This window comes from Manacus candei, unplaced genomic scaffold (assembly GCF_025592945.1).
Source record: "Manacus candei isolate 608988 ecotype Guabito, Panama unplaced genomic scaffold, ASM2559294v1 h1tg000024l, whole genome shotgun sequence".
In the NCBI taxonomy this organism is placed as follows: Eukaryota; Metazoa; Chordata; class Aves; order Passeriformes; family Pipridae; genus Manacus; species Manacus candei.
The window spans coordinates 8,464,846-8,482,396 of record NW_026138072.1 but is presented as its reverse complement, the minus strand read 5'-3'; the positions used below and the strand labels follow the sequence as shown (position 1 = coordinate 8,482,396).

General features: G+C 38.4%; 1 protein-coding gene across 4 annotated transcripts in view; it reads left to right on the top strand.

Moving 5' to 3' along the window:
• Nucleotides 1-16,234, top strand: part of KIF2A (kinesin family member 2A) — a 52,875-nt gene extending 36,641 nt beyond the window's left edge. For 2 of the 4 annotated variants that reach the window (XM_051788291.1, XM_051788289.1), the window contains exons 15-20: nucleotides 984-1,094; nucleotides 5,707-5,774; nucleotides 8,669-8,819; nucleotides 10,430-10,531; nucleotides 12,528-12,663; nucleotides 14,486-16,234. In XM_051788291.1, coding sequence (XP_051644251.1) covers nucleotides 984-1,094; nucleotides 5,707-5,774; nucleotides 8,669-8,819; nucleotides 10,430-10,531; nucleotides 12,528-12,663; nucleotides 14,486-14,571 — 654 coding nt within the window. In that variant the 3' untranslated portion in view covers nucleotides 14,572-16,234. Of the gene's footprint in view, nucleotides 1-983; nucleotides 1,095-5,706; nucleotides 5,775-7,416; nucleotides 7,531-8,668; nucleotides 8,820-10,429; nucleotides 10,532-12,527; nucleotides 12,664-14,063 lie in introns of all 4 variants that reach the window. The other 2 variants (XM_051788287.1, XM_051788288.1) reach the window with 2 other exon arrangements.
• The last annotated feature ends 1,317 nt before the right edge of the window (nucleotides 16,235-17,551 follow it).

Here is a 17,551-nt window from a genome sequence, read left to right as displayed (position 1 = left end):
AAAAAGCAGTTGAAGTATGGTTGGTTATAGAAGTTCTGTGTGTACATGTGTCAAAAGTGCACCAAGGAAACTTTGCGTCTGAAGAGGTGTCTGTAGGCAAAGTGTTAAGGCAAAGGCACAATCTGAATTAATGGTCAAAATATGATGACAAACCCACAAAAATTTAAAATGAAACTTTCTTTGCCTAGGAAGTAACTTATGATGTTAGAGCACTGAGTGGATAGAGCACTGAGTGGATAGAAGTGATGTTTAGAGTAACACTGTCTTGGTTTGCACTGTTGTACTTAGTTGCTGCTGTAACTTCTATAGTAATTTCATAATATTTACATCTGTAGAGTATTGTTCACTGGAACCCAACCAATTGCAAATATTAGTGTAGCTCCATGCCCCTGCAAATGAAAGAGGAGACCTTATCTCTGTTTTTTTCACTTAAATAGTATTTTAAAACAGAGAATGACTTAACATTTTTGAGTGTCTTCCGATGTTGAGTACATCAGTAAAAAGCCATGCATACTAGGTTTATGGCCTGTGGAAGCTTTCAGAGAGTTTACTTTCTTCTGAACTCTAAAGAAAGTCAGTGTTAAATTCAGAATCAAAGCTACTGGTATAGTTAACACATGTCCCTGTCCCTGCTGCTGCTGCTGGCAGATGATGTAGGTCATTCAGGCTTTTGTAGCTGATAATCAGGAATAATTGTTAGCCTGAACATTTAACATCAACAGTGTTTTGTTGTTGGATACAATAGATGTAAACATTTTGGATGACACTCAGTTTTTAAGCTTTTAAGTCCTTTTTAAGTTCCTTCCTCCCTGGTGAGCTTAAAGAAAGCTGGAAGCCTAACACTTACTGAATCCAAGCTTTAATGGTAAATTTTAATGATATTTTGGGGGAGAGCAACAAAATAAACATGTATTTTCTGATTCTGAATTACATTTTTGTTATATTTGCTTAACACATATTAAAGAACCTCTTTGTTCTTTCAGGAGTGCATTAGAGCCTTAGGCCGAAATAAACCTCATACACCCTTCAGAGCAAGTAAACTTACTCAGGTGCTAAGAGATTCATTCATTGGAGAAAACTCACGTACCTGTATGGTAAGTTGGTTTGGTTAACTTTTCTAACAATAGCAAAGAGAAAAGGCACTGTGAATTTAGGCTTTTATGTTTAAAATTGGTCGCTTGCTACTAGCAGTGTGTTGGACTTAAATTTCTCCACTAACTGACACTGTATGTGGAGGGGGATTTCAACACACATTTCTGAATGGTTGAGATTGAACATTAGGAGAAATTTCTTCGTCAAAGGAGTTGTCAAGCATTGAAACAGCCTGCCCAGGAAAGTGGTCAAGTCACCATCCATAGAGGTATCTAAAAGATATGTAGATGTATCACTTAAGGACAGTGGTGGTGGGCTTGGTTGGGTAAATGGTTGGATTCAATGATTTTAGAGGTCTTTTCCAACCCAAATGATTCTGTGATTTCAGATAACTTGCTCCTGTCTCACTTTTTATTGACCTTTCTTATTTCTTCCTTTAGTTTTCTAGCTAGGCAGGCAGCTATAAACACTTCAAGCTAGAATTTTGTCTGTTTGTTTTTAATAATGTCTTAGTTATAGAAGAGTCTTTTTTGTTGATGCAGAATTTTGGAAAAGTGGTGTAGACTGGAAATACTAAGATAAGTTATGATCTTTAAATGAGAAAGACTAAAAGTTGGTACCAGGGGCATCAGCATGTGCTTCAGGCTGTTGAGGGGGAAGTTACTGGGATAGATAGAATGAATAGCTGTAAATAAATATGTAAAAATATGTATATGTGTATAATATATAAAATAAAATATAAATCAAAATTATTGAAAATATTAATTATTATTAGCTATTATAGATATATAAATACATGATGATATATACATATATAAATAGTTGTTGAATTGTTGTAAATGTGCATTTCCATCAGTCTGAAAAACAGAATTATTCTGGCAGATGGAGGAAAGAACAGATAAAAGCACTGACATCAAGTTGTCTTATTATTCTTAATATTTCTCCTTATGAGAAAGCAAACTCTCTGCAGTGCACACCGATTACTAGGCTTCTTTGGTTACTTTTCACTGACTCCTTGGAATTACTTAGTCTGGAAGCCAGAAAGGTCTGCAGACCACAACATTAAAGCTGTGGTGTTAGGGCAGCCTAGTCTTCCCTTTAGCTGTTAGGTATGGCTATAAATGTGAAAATGGTGATAAGATAGCATTTATTAACCTACCTTTCTGCAGTTTTCTGGTGAAAAGACAGGATTGTTTTCTTTCCCGCTGAAACATACCTAGCTGAAGATGCCCCTGCTTACTGCAGAGGGGTTGAAATTAATGACCTTGAAGAGCGTTTTCCAAACCAAATCATTCTATTATTCTATAACTTCGTAAATCCAGGATCAGAAAGCTAAATCGTGCATCTCCAGTGAGTGTATCCACACTGCTGAAGGAAGTTCGAAAAGTTAGCCTGTTGGAAGTTACTCTCTGCACTTTGAATAACTAACATTTGTGAATATTTCATGGAAGATCTGCTTCCTTCAAAAGAAATCTAGAGACATATAGTCAGCATAAATAAGTTTTTTTTGAACTTTATTAGTCATTGCAGTTTTACTGTTCTTGTCCTTAAATTGTTTGAGAAACCATTTAGTAGGATAATTTATCACCATTTGAAAGTTGCAATGTGACTACATTTATTAACCAGTCCTGCTCCTTGACATGCTGCATCCTTGATGTGCTGCAGTCATTGCTGAAGTGCCAGACCCATCAACCCTCCAGGGTGGGAGTAGGAGCCTGCAGACTTCAGTGTCCCAGCAGGGCCATTGATCCCACTGTGATGGCTTATAAGCAATGTAGACACATGTGAAATAGAAAGAATGGTAATTTCAGGTCTTAAAGATATTCCTGTTTGTAAGTAGTGCAGCTTTTTCCATCCCCATTTGGAATTCAGAATGCGGAAGTGAGTGACAAAGAGGTCAGAGTCCTCCTCTCCTGCCTGGACTGGGCTTGTTGGGACATGAGGAGATGTCATATACCAAGAGTTGTGCATGGGTTCATGTGCCCTGAAAGGGGTATCCACATGGCTGACAGCACCTACAGAGGCACATCTCTATGTGCATTTAACTATATGTACTATAGCAGCTGTACTGCTCTTTATGCTCTTTATACTCTTTAAAATGTTGAAGCAGTCTCCTAGTATTGTAGCAATTTTGTAAATAGGTAAAGCAAAAGACACACACACAAGCAGAGGAAAACCCAGAATTCATTCACTTCCCATTGTCAGGCAGGTTCAGCTGTGCCCAGGAAAGCAGGGCTGTATCACATGTGATGATGCCTTGGGAAGACAAACACCATCACCCTAAACATCCCTGTCTCTGGCATGCTCTGAACATTGAGCTGATGGAAGAGATGCATGCATCTTTCACATTATATAAGTCAGGAAGGGTTTTAGGAATGGCTAACTTTTTGTTAATTAGAACCCAGAACAAGAGATGTGCAATTGTGTGATCTTCTTAAATCTATGCTTGTTGTTTTCATTGGTAACTGATGTGTGTTTTCATTAGTAACTGATATGTAAACTTAGCAGTTTAAACTCAAGTCTGTATGGTAGCAGGCTCTTCAGGTTTTCTAACCTGCTTCCACCACATATTTTTCCTTTCTCCCCAGAAGTTCCTCTTGGGGTGACAACTTCTGCTTTTGTACAGGAATGTCAGCAGCAGGATGTAAGAGAAGATTGGGATTATCTAATTCCCATCAATTTCAGTCTCCTAAGAGGCATCATTCTTGTGATGCCATGACAAATGTTATTGTGTAGAATCATAGAGGTGTTTGTCATGGGTAGAGCCTTTACTGCTCTCTTGAAAAGAGCACAGGTGGAAAAATTGGACTACTGAGAGAAACTAGGACAAATAGTGTTACCACTGTTGCCCAACCACAGTTTTTATTTTTGCTGAGTTCTGGAAAGAAGGTACTATCTTCAGAGTATCTTATTTAACTGGAAAAGGAACGACCTTTAGATTCCAAATATATCTGATAAAAAGTTTGCTGTTAAATATTGTTTACAGATAACTTCTGATTGAGGAAGAAGTATCATAGAATCATACCATAGAACCATAGAATCAACCAAGTTGGAAAAGACCTCAGAGATCGTCAAATCCAACCCTTGATCCAAGACCTGTGGTTACTACATACACCGTGGCACTAAGTGCCACATCTGGTGTCATCTTGAAAACCTCCAGGGACGGTGAATCCACCACCTCCCTGGGCAGCCCATTCCAGTGTCTGATTACTCTCTCTGTAAAAAATATTTTCCTAATATTCAACCTAAACCTCCCCTGGCACAGCTTAAGACCCTGCCCTCTTGTCCTACTGCTGATTGCCTGGGAGAAGAGACCGACACCCACCTGGCTACAGCCTCCTTTCAGAGAGTTGTAGAGAGTGATGAGGTCTCCCCTGAGCCTCCTCTTCTCCAGCCTCAACAACCCCAGCTCCCTCAGCCTCTCCTCATAGGACTTGTGCTCAAGTCCCTTCACCAGCCTTGTTGCTCTTCTCTGGACCTGCTCCAGCACCTCAGTATCCTTCCTGAACTGAGGGGCCCAGAACTGGACACAGTACTCCAGGTGTGGCCTCACCAGTGCTGAGTACAGGGGATGAATCACTTCCCTGGTCCTGCTGGCCACACTGTTCCTGATACAGGCCAGGATGCCATTGGCCTTCTTGGCCACCTGGGCACACTGCTGGCTCATGTTCAGCTTTCTGTCAATCCAGACTCCCAGGTCCCTCTCTGCCTGGCTGCTCTCCAGCCACTCTGTCCCCACCCTCTAGCGCTGCAGGGGGTTGTTATGGCCAAAGTGCAGGACGTGGCACTTGGCCTTGTTGAACCTCATCCCATTGGAATCAGAGCATCTCTCCAGCCTGTCCAGGTCCCTCTGAAGAGCCCTCTTGCCTTCCCAGCAGATCAGCATGCCCCCCCAATTTGGTGTCATCTGCAAATTTGCTAATGGTACACTTGATCCCCTCATCCAGATCATCAGTAAAGATATTAAACAGAACTGGGCCCAACACCGATCCCTGGGGGACACCACTAGTGACCGGCTGCCAACTGGATGCAGCCCCGTTCACCACCACTCTCTGGGCCCAGCCATCCAGCCAGTTCTTAACCCATCAGAGAGTGCACCTGTCCAACCTGTAGATGTCTTTACTTAGGAAAATAGTTAACTCATCTTTAATACTGTTAAGTATGATTTTTGACTATGGCCAAAATCATCATAGAGTCTCCTTGAACAGAGAACAGCCTACAGAGATATATGAAAAATAATCTAGTGACTGTTTGGAGGATACATTAGTTTTACACTCTGTTGAGTTGCATATTTCCCATTTTGAGGAGTCTTTTATTTTTTAGTTAGAGTTTTGCATTTACATATTATGTTACCAAGGTGGTGAAGTTGGAGAAATTGATTGAATTTCTGTGAATTCTTGATGTTCCTTTTATGGTTAAAGAAAATTGAAGCTTTGACTGGACATCTGTGTCCCTGAGATGCTGCTGTATAAGGACAACTGTACATAGCAGACATTTTTTGTAGAAGATTGCAAATGAAACTAGAGATTAAAAAAATGTATGAAGTTAATTTGAGTTCATCTACCCTTTCATGTGTACAAAGCGATTTATTAACATGTGGCTTGTCTTCTCCAGATTGCTACAATTTCTCCGGGGATGGCATCATGTGAAAACACTCTAAATACATTGAGATATGCAAACAGGTATAAAAAATATTATTTCTTATAGCTGTACCAGCTGTTGATGACTGACATTTGAAATAGTTGTTCCATGATGTATAATTATTTTAGCTACTTGAATAATTTGATCATAGTTGCATTTCTTAATAAGATCCAAATTACTGATCCAGGCTCACATTTAATTTAAGTTGTCACTATAGAAATTGCATTTACACCATTATCCAGAAATGCAGAGAGGGATGATGTGGATTGCAAGATATGTGGGAGATGTCACTATTAGTTTTGCCCCTGCTCTGGAGGAACCATCTCCTGCATTAGTGTTTGTGATGATTCCCTGGGACGTTAGCTACAAGTTCTGTGATGTTATTTTTTTTTTCATCCCCATGGTGGGATTGTGTACAGTTACCAGTCTCTATCATACGTTCATATGAAATTTCATGCTTCCCAAATACAGGCAAATATCTGAGACCCCTAAACAAAAAGGCAGTAAATCTGACAGACTTTTTGATCACTGTGGATAAATTAGCACCTCCAGAGGCAAATGCTGATGCTCTGAGACCTGTACTGCTCTAAGAAAGTGTTCAGCTCTCCCCAGTGAGTTTGAAAGAAGCCCTCACCTGCTGCAGTTCTCCCACATTTAATAGAAATCAGGTCCTGTGTGTCCCTGCAGTCAGACCTTGACCCAGAGACTCCCCATGTTTTGCTGCAAAGCACAAAGGCTGCAGACAGGGGCCATCAGGTACCCTGGTTTTGCCATTTTTTACCATGTGGTGGCCTGCTTGCCCCAGTGAAAGATGGCAGAATCACGACAGCTCCTGCTTGGCTGGGCACCACAGCCAGTTGCTGGCTGGGCACAAAGGCCTGCCAGGAAGGCTTACCACCAGCTCCTCTCAATATCCAAATGTCCCTGTGTCTGAGTCAAGGGAGCCAGTAGTAAACCTGCCTGGCTTGGACCAGTCTGTGTGATTTCCTTCCTGGAGAGAAGGAGGCTTCTCCTCACCTCCTTACAGTAACATAACAAAGGACTGTCCACATTCAAGACTTGTTGGAACTTTTACCCCCTTACAGAACTTGTGTTGCTGAAGTGACTCTACAAAGACTCACTACAAAGCTAATTAAACACCTGTTTCTAGTGTACTAATTAGTTGTACTGAAACTGTTTCCTCCCCTTGGTGTTAAAATTGTATGTACCTGTCCCTGTAATGTTCCTTCATGTGTTTGTATAGTTTTTTTATTTTTTTCTAACAATACATCATTTTCACAGTTTTTAGGTGCTGGGCACTACTGTGTGTGCAGTGAAGAAAGGAGGCAGAATAGAATTTAAAGTTTTGTAGCTGTAGTGGTTTGATATTGTAAAAGGAGCCATTTAGTGGAATATTGAATGTAGACCAAATCTTGTTAACTATACAAATGCAAATCTGGAACTACTCTTCTGAAAACACTGCTATTATGGTCCCCTGCAAATTAGAAGCACTGGTTTTGTTCAGTTTTGTTAGTAATCTGAACTGCTTGCAGAAAGTTTAAATATGTTGGCACACATGTGTTTTAGTATAAAAATAATTTTGTAGTTAAATATTAAAGAAGTATGCTAAACAAAGAGTTGTCATTTTAACTGTGTTTATGAGAACATTTTCTTTTCATTTGCCACTGTATTTTGCTGCTGCAGAGTAAAGGAATTTGGAATTAGTCCTTCGGACATTCCCTTCTCACAGGGTAGTGGCAGTCGCTCTGATCTCTCTCCTTCCTATGAGTATGACGACTTTTCTCCTTCAAACACCAGGTCTACTTCATTCTATACATGGAATCTTTAAGTTTTCTTTTTGGCTATGTAATTTTACAGATCAGCCTTTCATTAGTCGCCTTGCCATGAGTCACACATACGTTGTTTTTATTTTGGTTTGGCAGGTGATGGTTCTGCATGATCTGCAATCATCTTCCCAATATTTTGTTTATGCTCCTTAAACATCCACATTCTGTATCCAGACTTGCTAGTTTCTTTCATACATTAAAAAAAAATGGTGATGTCACCTTCGTATATTTAGTGGACCAAATCTAACAATTCCGTGTTTAGGGTAACTTAAATATCTCTGAAAAGTTTTGTAAATAATTCTGTTATTAAAACTTTTCATCACCCTGAAGTTAAATGAAAAATATTTTCCATTGTAGTAAGTAAGTGCTAGTTGAAAAAAACATTTTTCCCATTAAAGAAATGAAGAATATGTTCTAAAACTTGCTATACTTTCAGACTATGTTCTAAAACTTGCTATACTTTCAGACTTTTATCCATCTTTCATAAACTTGCTTTTAAATGGGATTTTTTTGACAGAAGCATTACTAATCTTTGAGCTACTTTCATGCTGCAAGAGCCTAACATTTTTTAAAATATTTTCAACTTTGAAATGAATTAAAGGATCTATTTATTCTCTGAAATACTTGGTCGCAAGTTACTATTTTCTTCAGAATTTCTTGGCTGTTTTGCTTATAACAGCTAATGGGGTGCTGATCAACTAAATTTTTAAAACACAATTGTGTATTCAGAAAAAGAAAGGTGGTCAGGTTTAGGGTGCTGAATGAACTTTCCTTTCAAATATCACTCATTGTTAAGGAGTTACTGTTGAGGGGTTTGAGATTTTTGCCCTCCTGTTAGATAGTAGTAAGATTTTAATGAGAAAATGCCTCTTGCTAGAAGATTGGTTGTAATCCACATGCAAGTAGTAAAACTGCAATGGTCCATCCTTTTTACAAATCAGACTAACACCTTTTTGTCACTAAAAGTACATTAAATCTGTGAAGCTGACATCATCATCTTCCTTATTAAATTAATTAATTATGCATAAACATATAGAGCTTTATTTTTGATTGTGACTCTTTTGCACAGGAGGTTACTAATTTACAACTGGAACATTTTCTGTTTGTAGGGTGAAGGAGCTGACAGTCGATCCTAGTACCTCAGGGGACATCCGTTCCATTATACACCATACTCCCAATCAGATGGATGACTTGGAGACACAGTGGGGTGTGGGAAGCTCTCCTCAGAGAGATGATCTCAAACTGCTTTGTGAACAAAACGTGAGTAGTTTACAGTATTACATGGAAAGAGATAATGAAATACAGTGGCAGAACAAATCCAGATTAATGTGTATTTGTAGCCTGTTAGCAAGATCTTCAGGTAAATAGATCATGCCTCTTCACTTTTTCACTTTTTTGTTCATTTGCATACAAAAGAAAAACCAAACCCAAAAACATTTCTTGAAGTTTTTTTTTTAATCTTCCTTTCTGATTAGGGATTTTAATATCTCGGCAGGGTCTGCTCTAGGCTCTGGCAATCTGTACGTGTGCATTTTTTTCCAGTATAGCTTCACATTTTTTTCAGCAGTTAGCAGTATCTGGGACATTTGTCTTTTTTATTTAACACTCTTTGTGGTCTTGAGCATTACTTTCCCTGCATGCAAACCCCATTTCAAGTGAGTTTGCCTTTCTCTGCATGTAGAAATCTGGCTACCCATCATTCTTCCTCCTGGCATCCTGATTTTCCTGAGGTAAAACCCCAGTGCACTGTTTGGGAAGAGAACCACGTGATGGTCCCAATATGTCTTCCTGTGCTGCAGGAGGGGGGAGCTGAGAGGCATCTTCCAAAGGGCATTTTCCCTCATTGCTGATTATCAGCTCTAGTCACGGTTCCTTAAATATTCAGTAGGGATTAAAACTCGATTTGTGAAAATGCTGATGAAAAATAGAAAGGAAAAGTCCTTAGTATCCTAACTTTTTTCACAAAACTCTGTTTCTCAGAGTTTTTCTCTTCACCACTTTGTTGTGTCTGCAGTATTTCTCACTTTGATAACTACCTTTTCTTCCAGTACTCTGTTTTATAAGAACATGCTAGTGATTTCTATAGCTTTCCACCAGACAGTCCTTCCAGCCAGATACCCTTTCATATCACACTTGTTTATTACTCATATGGAATGAAATTAAGCTTTAAAAAATATTTCAAAAGCATTGTATTATGAACTGTACTGTCTTGCTAAAACATTAATTAAAGCCTACCTAGCACTTTCTTCTTTTACTGTTAACGATTCATTTCTAAACAAGCCCTGTTTGCCCCAGTTTGTACATCCATGAGTGCATTCTTCTAATGTATGAATCACTATGTACATTTTAGATTTCTCACTTCACATTTAACTTTTTTTCCCGAAGGATTAATTTAATTTTGATTTCCTGAAATGTATTGAATGTAATTGCTGTTCTCTTTTTTTGAAAACTGTTGCCTGTCTGTTGCAGCATGCAGAACAAAAAGCACTGACAGAAAAACAGAGTTTTTTGTAGGCATTAAAACCTGCTAGAAATTATAATTCTTCCCTTGTGGTTTCTTCTTCCCATTCTTTCAGCTTGTTATTTTTATGTGGAATACCCTATTTTCCAGTATTTGCTAAGATTAGTGACTGAAAATTTTAGTGAATATTAACTGAATTGAAATCTGTAAATATTTTTAATATGTTTTGAATTTATTGCCCCTTTGCTCATTTGTGGAGATTTTCTTGTTAGAAGTATTAAATTCTATTTTTGACAGGTTTTACCTTCTGCGTATTTCTTTCCATGTTCAGTGATGAAATGGATCACATTCAATATGTTTCTGTAGCCACAGTTCTTTCTAGACTAACAAGACTAACTATTGTTTTTAGGAAGAGGAAGTTTCTCCACAGTTGTTTACTTTCCATGAAGCTGTGTCACAAATGGTAGAAATGGAAGAGCAAGTAGTAGAAGACCACAGGACTGTCTTCCAGGTAAAAGATGGAGCTCTACTTTTTTTTATCCTAATCTAGGAATTCAGTTTTTCCCAATGAAAGTGCATACTCTTGAAGATGTAGGATGTCATCTGGCTGTTCTGATCTGTCAAAAGATTTCTAAATTGATCTGTTATTGTAAGCCTACAGATTCTATGACCACTAACCTTTGTCCTCATGATGAAATAGAAGCATATCATCCCAGAAATTTAGTAAAGTTTTCCTTTGCCAGGGCTGGCAATTAATAGTAACGTCTCTATCAGCTCCATTTCTGTTTGGTCGTCTCCCTCTAAGATACTGCAATACTCCATCCAAGTATTGTATCTGAGTACCCTTTTGTGACACCTTCCTCTGAGATCCAGATGAGACACATACATTTCAAACTGTCTGTTTGCTTCCATTTTACAGCTACGTAAAGGTTTTCATTCGCTATTTGTCAGGGTTTGTGAAAGGAATACTGCCCATGCAGTGTAGTGCTGGTCAGTGTTACGGAGTCTTTTACACTCACAAAATGAATTGTGGCAATGAGTTACTAGTTTTGAGAGGGAAATGTGAGTTGCTTCTGTTCATAACCTAAAGGGCCTTTAGGCAGGCTGGCTGTTTGCCAGAGAACAGCAGACCATTAAACCCGTATTAAACCTCAATTTATGTATCTAGCTTAGCGGAACGTTGATGAGTGTTCATAATATAGTAGGATGCTGAATAACACATTTTACAACAGATGCAGAGATTGTTATTGTGAAACATTAGCCCTGAAGTAAAACATACAGAAGTGTGAAAGTCATATGCCATATGCTGTGGCTGTGTCCTAATGCTTGTGACTTCTGGAGAGACAAACTGCATTAGTTAAAGATGTTATTGCCTCTGTGTGACCATCTGGCCTTCTGCTCTAGACTACTGCTCCTTCCAGTGGTCAGTGGAAGGAAACATGTCTGAGCCTCAGGTTCCTTTGTTCGCAGCATGGCTTGTTAGTTTATGCTGTGCGAGTGGCTGGGCTGCTCCGATCACAATCTACCAGCTGTACCAGTCATCCTCTGTCAGCTTTTTCCTGGAAGCAACTGATACAAAACATCCTTTCCTAATAAAAATGGCTAAACTATACCAACACAAGGAAACGTGCTCTAAAGGTTTTGGGTTTTCTCTGTTTTGGATGTACAAGATTATGTTAGATGAGATGAGTCTTACCCCAATGTAAGCTCCTTCTGTCCTGAAAGCCAAAAAACAATTTTCAATTTTGCTTAGGTTACTGAGCACAGAAGGAAAGACTTTATTTTAGTGTGTCAGGCCCAGCATGCCTAGAACTGTCAGCTGCTTTCTTTTTTTAAATCAAAGCATTTCTGATGGGATCAGTTGTGATCACAGCTTTGCATAGTTCTGTAAGATTTAAGCTTCTCTTTCAATTCTTCTTTGCTGCAATCCTTTTTTTTCCTCTTTTTTTTTGATGATATTCAGAGTGCAAAGATGCCTGAGAAAGAGCCTTTACTGTAGTCCTGAGTGGAGTTTGATCATGCAATTACTGAGTTTAAAATAGATCTTCTGTACAGCTTTTCTCAAAACTAGACAAAATTATCTTGGCTTCTTGTCTGTAGTAATGACTCTAGGACTATAGTCAGTGGTAACCAGCTGATACTTAAAATTGAAGCTTGACTTCAAAGTTTGAAACTTGCCTAAGGGGACACAACCATGACATAAAGTTCTGCTCGCTGAGTTTCTTAGCTTTAGAACCACTTAATGTTTTGAATTTGAAGAGTACTGGCGTAGCTGGGGTTTACCTGTTGCTGGTATGACCACTGGAATTAAAACATAAGGTAGAAAAGATGCAGTTTTGCTGAATTAGGAATAAGATTTCATTTTAGTATTTAAATCTGTTATATTGAGGTGACTAGACAGTAAACATATGGTAATTTTGATAAAAAGTCTAAATCGGCTCTTTGTCTTGACACTTGTCTTGAAACTTTGCTGATGTATTTTTTGATTTTTTTAAACTTTTATCTAGGAATCTATTAGATGGTTGGAAGTTGAAAAACTACTTCTTGACATGACAGAAGAAGTAGACTATGATGTGGATTCTTATGCTACCCAACTTGAAGCAATTCTAGAGCAAAAAATTGATATTCTGACCGAACTTAGAGGTAAAATGCTTTTAATCACTTTTCTGTACATTATTAGCATATGCCATGGCGACTTGCAGTAATAATGAGGAGGAAAAAAAGAGTGTGAATATATTCAAGGGTCTTTTTTACCCACTTGTGCTGCTCTGCAGTGATCTTTGGAAGGAACATTTATTCTGCTGCCTGAGAACAGGTTCACATCTGTGCTCAGATCATCCTAACATAAAGGAAGAGTCTATGCTTTACCTCCAGGAAGTATAAACTCAATCCTGCGATTTTTTTTTTCCTTTTTTTTCAAAACACTGAAGGAAGGTAAGAAAATCTAAACCAACTGTATGAAAAAACCCAGAAGGCAATGCAATGAGGAAAAAGTAGTAGGAGCTCCCAGTTCCGACTCTGTTGCATTCTGTAGTGTAGCAGGGAGCCTGCTGTCATTTTTTTAACACTGTGCTTACATGTGGCATCAAGCTCTTGAGTATCTTGGTTGGTAGTTTACCTTTTTTTTTTTCAACAGCCTTTCTGTTAGAATTTTGTCAGCTTATCTATGTTGAAAGACAAATTGCAGATTTGTTACTTTACTTGGTGCCCAAAATTTACTCTTCCACTTATCTTCTAAAATCAGCTTGTCATCTTGGTACCTCATGGAGATGAGTTTTTCGTTTCCTTTTTTTGGTAACTATTTGGACTCTAGGAGAAATGCTATACTGGTAAAAGCTTAAGGGTGGGGTTTGGGGCTGAGGGAGGGGTTTTTTGATGTGGTAGAAAACTGTAAGTTAAAATCTTACTTTTTATTCAGTCTATCTGCTGTAAATTAGAAGAGTGCATCAAGCGAATCAGATGTGACCTGTTTGCCTCGTAAGCATGCCAGTTATGCTTTAGCTAGGGATTGGGGGTTCCTTTTCTTTTTATGGATGATGGCTTCCTTTTCAGAAGACAGTTTGAGACACCAGAAGTGAAAAAACAGTTTAGGTGACTTCCTGTTTTTCAAAAACTTATTAGATATTGTTTTTGAAACAAGGTACTGGAGGTAAAATGCTATCTAAGAGATCCTTGCATCTTTACAGGAAGCATGATGTATGTGTAGTTTTACAGGAGGGAACATCTGTTAAGTCAAAAATTCTGTCTTGGCATCTTCTATGTTCTGCTCATGGCACATAATGATCACTGAATTGTTTGGCTTTTACTTCTGTCGCTGTGGGACTGACATCTTTATGTTGTCCTTTTGGTTTCCTTCTTCCCACTCTTGGGCTTATTACTGGGGAATGGAAGGGAACAGGAATAGAAGTATGAGGATGCCACACTTCCTTTCTCAGGTTTCTCCCATTCTTATTAGTTATGATGAAACAAATGAATGATGTATTTAACTGTTTACAGTTGAATAAGTTCCAAAATTTATTCACAAATGCTTTTCACATTTATAGGAAAACAGGGGGACTAGAAATTAAATGTGCAGAAGAGGCTGATTGTACGCTGAATAAGATTTTGTATGCCTCCAAGGTTGGTTTGGAAGGTGCTGGGAAGGAAAAGTAAACATGTAGTATCTCCTTACATTCTCTAAGATAGAAGGAGGATGTAAATGTGGATTCTGGGCATGCAGTTGTGCAGTTTACAAACCTACCCTGCCTAAAGACAGGGGTAGCATCCAAGAAGGGACTAAGTTGCTAAGCAACTTGTTTGTATGGTGAGTATTGAATTTAAGTTTGTAATTTGTAGCATCAGCTATTTTTGTGAAGGAATGTTCTTTGTTGTGCACGAGGGCTGGGATGTAGAGAATCAGGGTTTAGTTTCCAGATCTGTTCAGCATAGGCACATCAGTATTCATTCTCTTCTGTTTTCATTAAAGACAAAGTGAAATCGTTCCGGGCAGCTCTTCAAGAGGAGGAACAGGCCAGTAAACAGATCAACCCGAAAAGACCACGTGCCCTTTGAAATGGGCCTTTGCTGCTAGAGGAATCCATGAACCTGTACTGCTGTAGCACACATTTGTTACAAAACCCAGTGGCCAGGGGAACTCAACTACTTGAAAGTGTAAAAGCGTTAGAAATGTCTGTGGAAATGTCCTGTTTCTTATTCACCTGAATGACATTTTCAGTTTTATGTGAAATGCTCCTATGATGTCTACAAAATGCTTCTAGACCAGACAGCACATCCATGCAGGGTTCAGATCTGTGAAGCACTTTGTTTTTAATATTTCATTTATTCAAATAGTGAAATTTGTTTGGAGATACTTGCCATGTTTTTCATAATGAAGTAAAACTGTGGCCATTAAAGTCACAGCACTTCCTTCTGACCATGTTGTCTTATTACAAAGTCTAGCTGTGCAGTTCTAAAATTGTGGCATGCATGCACACACTAGTGGTTTTATATAACTTCTCTTCTACAGACAGCTGTGCTTACCTCTTCCCATTCTGTGCCTTGATGAAGGCTACTTAACCCTAGACATCCTTTCTGAAGCACAGCCTTAAAAAACTACATTCCTTATTCGTCAATATAAATTACTTCAGTGTGTGTACATTTTTGATGTTTTAATACTTATTTTTTGGTGGCTAGTTTCATTTCACAGGATGTGCCATATCATTTGAACAGGAACTGCAAGCTGTTAGGAGTGGACAAACAGCTGGACATTCCATTTTCCTTGTACAAATCTGGAATCTTGATTTATTTGAATACCATAAAGAATGGTTATATAATTTTAACATTTTATCTGTAATAATAAAAAAACCAACAAAAAAAACAACAAACCAACAAAACCCCACAAAAATATAAATTAGTTGATGTGTAATAAAGGCTAATGTTTAAGTACTAAGGAGAGTTGTACCTTAGGATAATGCAGATATATGGTATGTGGTGATAATGCTGTGTATGGATAGTTTAACTGTCAAACTTTGGGGATAAATACATCCATACTGGCCTTTCACATACTGTTTTAAAAACTTGGCTTTTGATGCATGACAAACTTACATGTACATTAACCGTAGTCTGCAGGTAGTTTGAGTAGTTCTGTTGCTTTAAGAAGTAGCTAATACCTATTTTTCCCTTTGTACAGTGCCAGCAGCTGAAAAGTGGGGTGAAATTGCATCATTTGATGATTTTGCACAATACCTCTACCTAGCGCTAATAGAAATCCTGCAAGTACCTGAATTCTCACAAATGGCGCCATGTATATCAGCACTTTTTAGATGGTGGCACTCCAGTTATTTTTGCAAGTCAGTATCCAAAAAACATTGACCTTTCATGTAAGAACTTCTTGTCAAATGAAGAACTGTAGATCTCTCTAGGAGTTCTCCCTGTTTCCAAGAGTTCCTATCAGCAGACTTTCCCTTGGAACTGTTTAAGAATTACTTTTGGAATACAAGCCTGTTTGTTTGTGCCAGGCGTGAGGGGAAATAAAGGGAAGGCAATGAAAAGAGAGTTAAATGAGCCAGAATTTCTTGTAGTGTTTAATGTTTGTATCTCCCATAGAAAGGTAGGCTATGGGGAAGCTCTTGTTGCATCATGGTTAAAAATAAAAAGTTCTCCTGTGTGTAAACATTAAAACTGAAACAATGTAGATTTTACATAATGTGTTTAATAAATTAAGCTATTAAATGAATTACATCTGAGAATTTTTGTTATTGTTTCAGAAGGGTTTAAATTTGTCAGCACATTGGTTACATTTTTGAAAAGAATACTTACTCTGAATTCAGAGTGAGTATTTACTTCTGCAGCCAACTCTTCTTCACAGGTTCGTCATATAGGAAGAAGTTCCCCAGAGCACTGTCCTAACTTTAGTTTTGCATCAGGTCTTAAAAGAAGCATCACACCTTTCTCAACATTTAAGAACGTCATCCATCACAGTTAAAAGAAAAGAAACCACAAAAAGGCAGGTAGTAGCTTTTGTTAGCAGGCAGGTTATTGTGTAATACCAGAGGGTTCCTTTGAAACTGCTCCTACAGAATTCTACAAAGCCTCTGAAGATTGAGACATCCTGCATGAGTAACAGTGGCTTCCATACTATTCATCCATAGAGCCACAACCAGGCTGTGGCTTCCTGCTGGTACCAAAGGGGACAGGAAGGACCGAATTCACTTTCAGCAGCTTTTTACTAAGCTGCGTAATTACATGTGTCCTGTCAGGCAGCACATGCAAGTGGAAACTGTGTCTACAGCCAGTCTTTGTGCCAGAGCCTTATGTGTGATCTATACAGATACTGAAGCACTGAGAATTGAGATAACCTGATACGGCTGGCTGGGCACCTGACTTCCTGTAGCCCATAGCCACGATGGACTGGAATTACTTTTAAAAGGACTTAAGCAAGCTTATCCTTAATTCCTGTCCTGTAAAATGAAACCATTTATGAAGTGTGACACAAGCCTCCAGCATTTGTTCCTTCTGTATTAGTCTGAGCATATTCCTTGTGGCTACTTACCTGACTCACAGTTTGGTTCTGCATGCAGTGAAGCAGCATGAGAATTACTGAATTATTAAACTGTGAAATAAATGAGCAACTCAGTCTTTAAAGTCAACAGCTCAGGATGCCTGCAAATTCAAGTCTGTTTCTGAATCAGTGACTTCTAAAGAACTGAGAGGGGATGTCAATAGTGGAGCTAGTTGGACTCAAGAGATCTTTTCTATCCCTAATGATTCAGTGATGTGTATAAATGAAGTTTATCTTACGGGTTTTGCTAATTTGCCTCTTTTCCATTTAAGTGTTGTCTTACGGAAAGATATACTACACTATACCTGAAAAAATAACATGGTATTTGATACACAGGGTGATGCTTTCACCCCTGCATCCCGCTACAGTTAATAGTTGATGTTTTTGACAGCTGTGCTGCAGAGTTTATGCAAACTTCCTTGGAAAAGCTCTGCCTTGTCCTTAACAACTCACATATATATATATATATATATATAACCCAAACTGTATTAA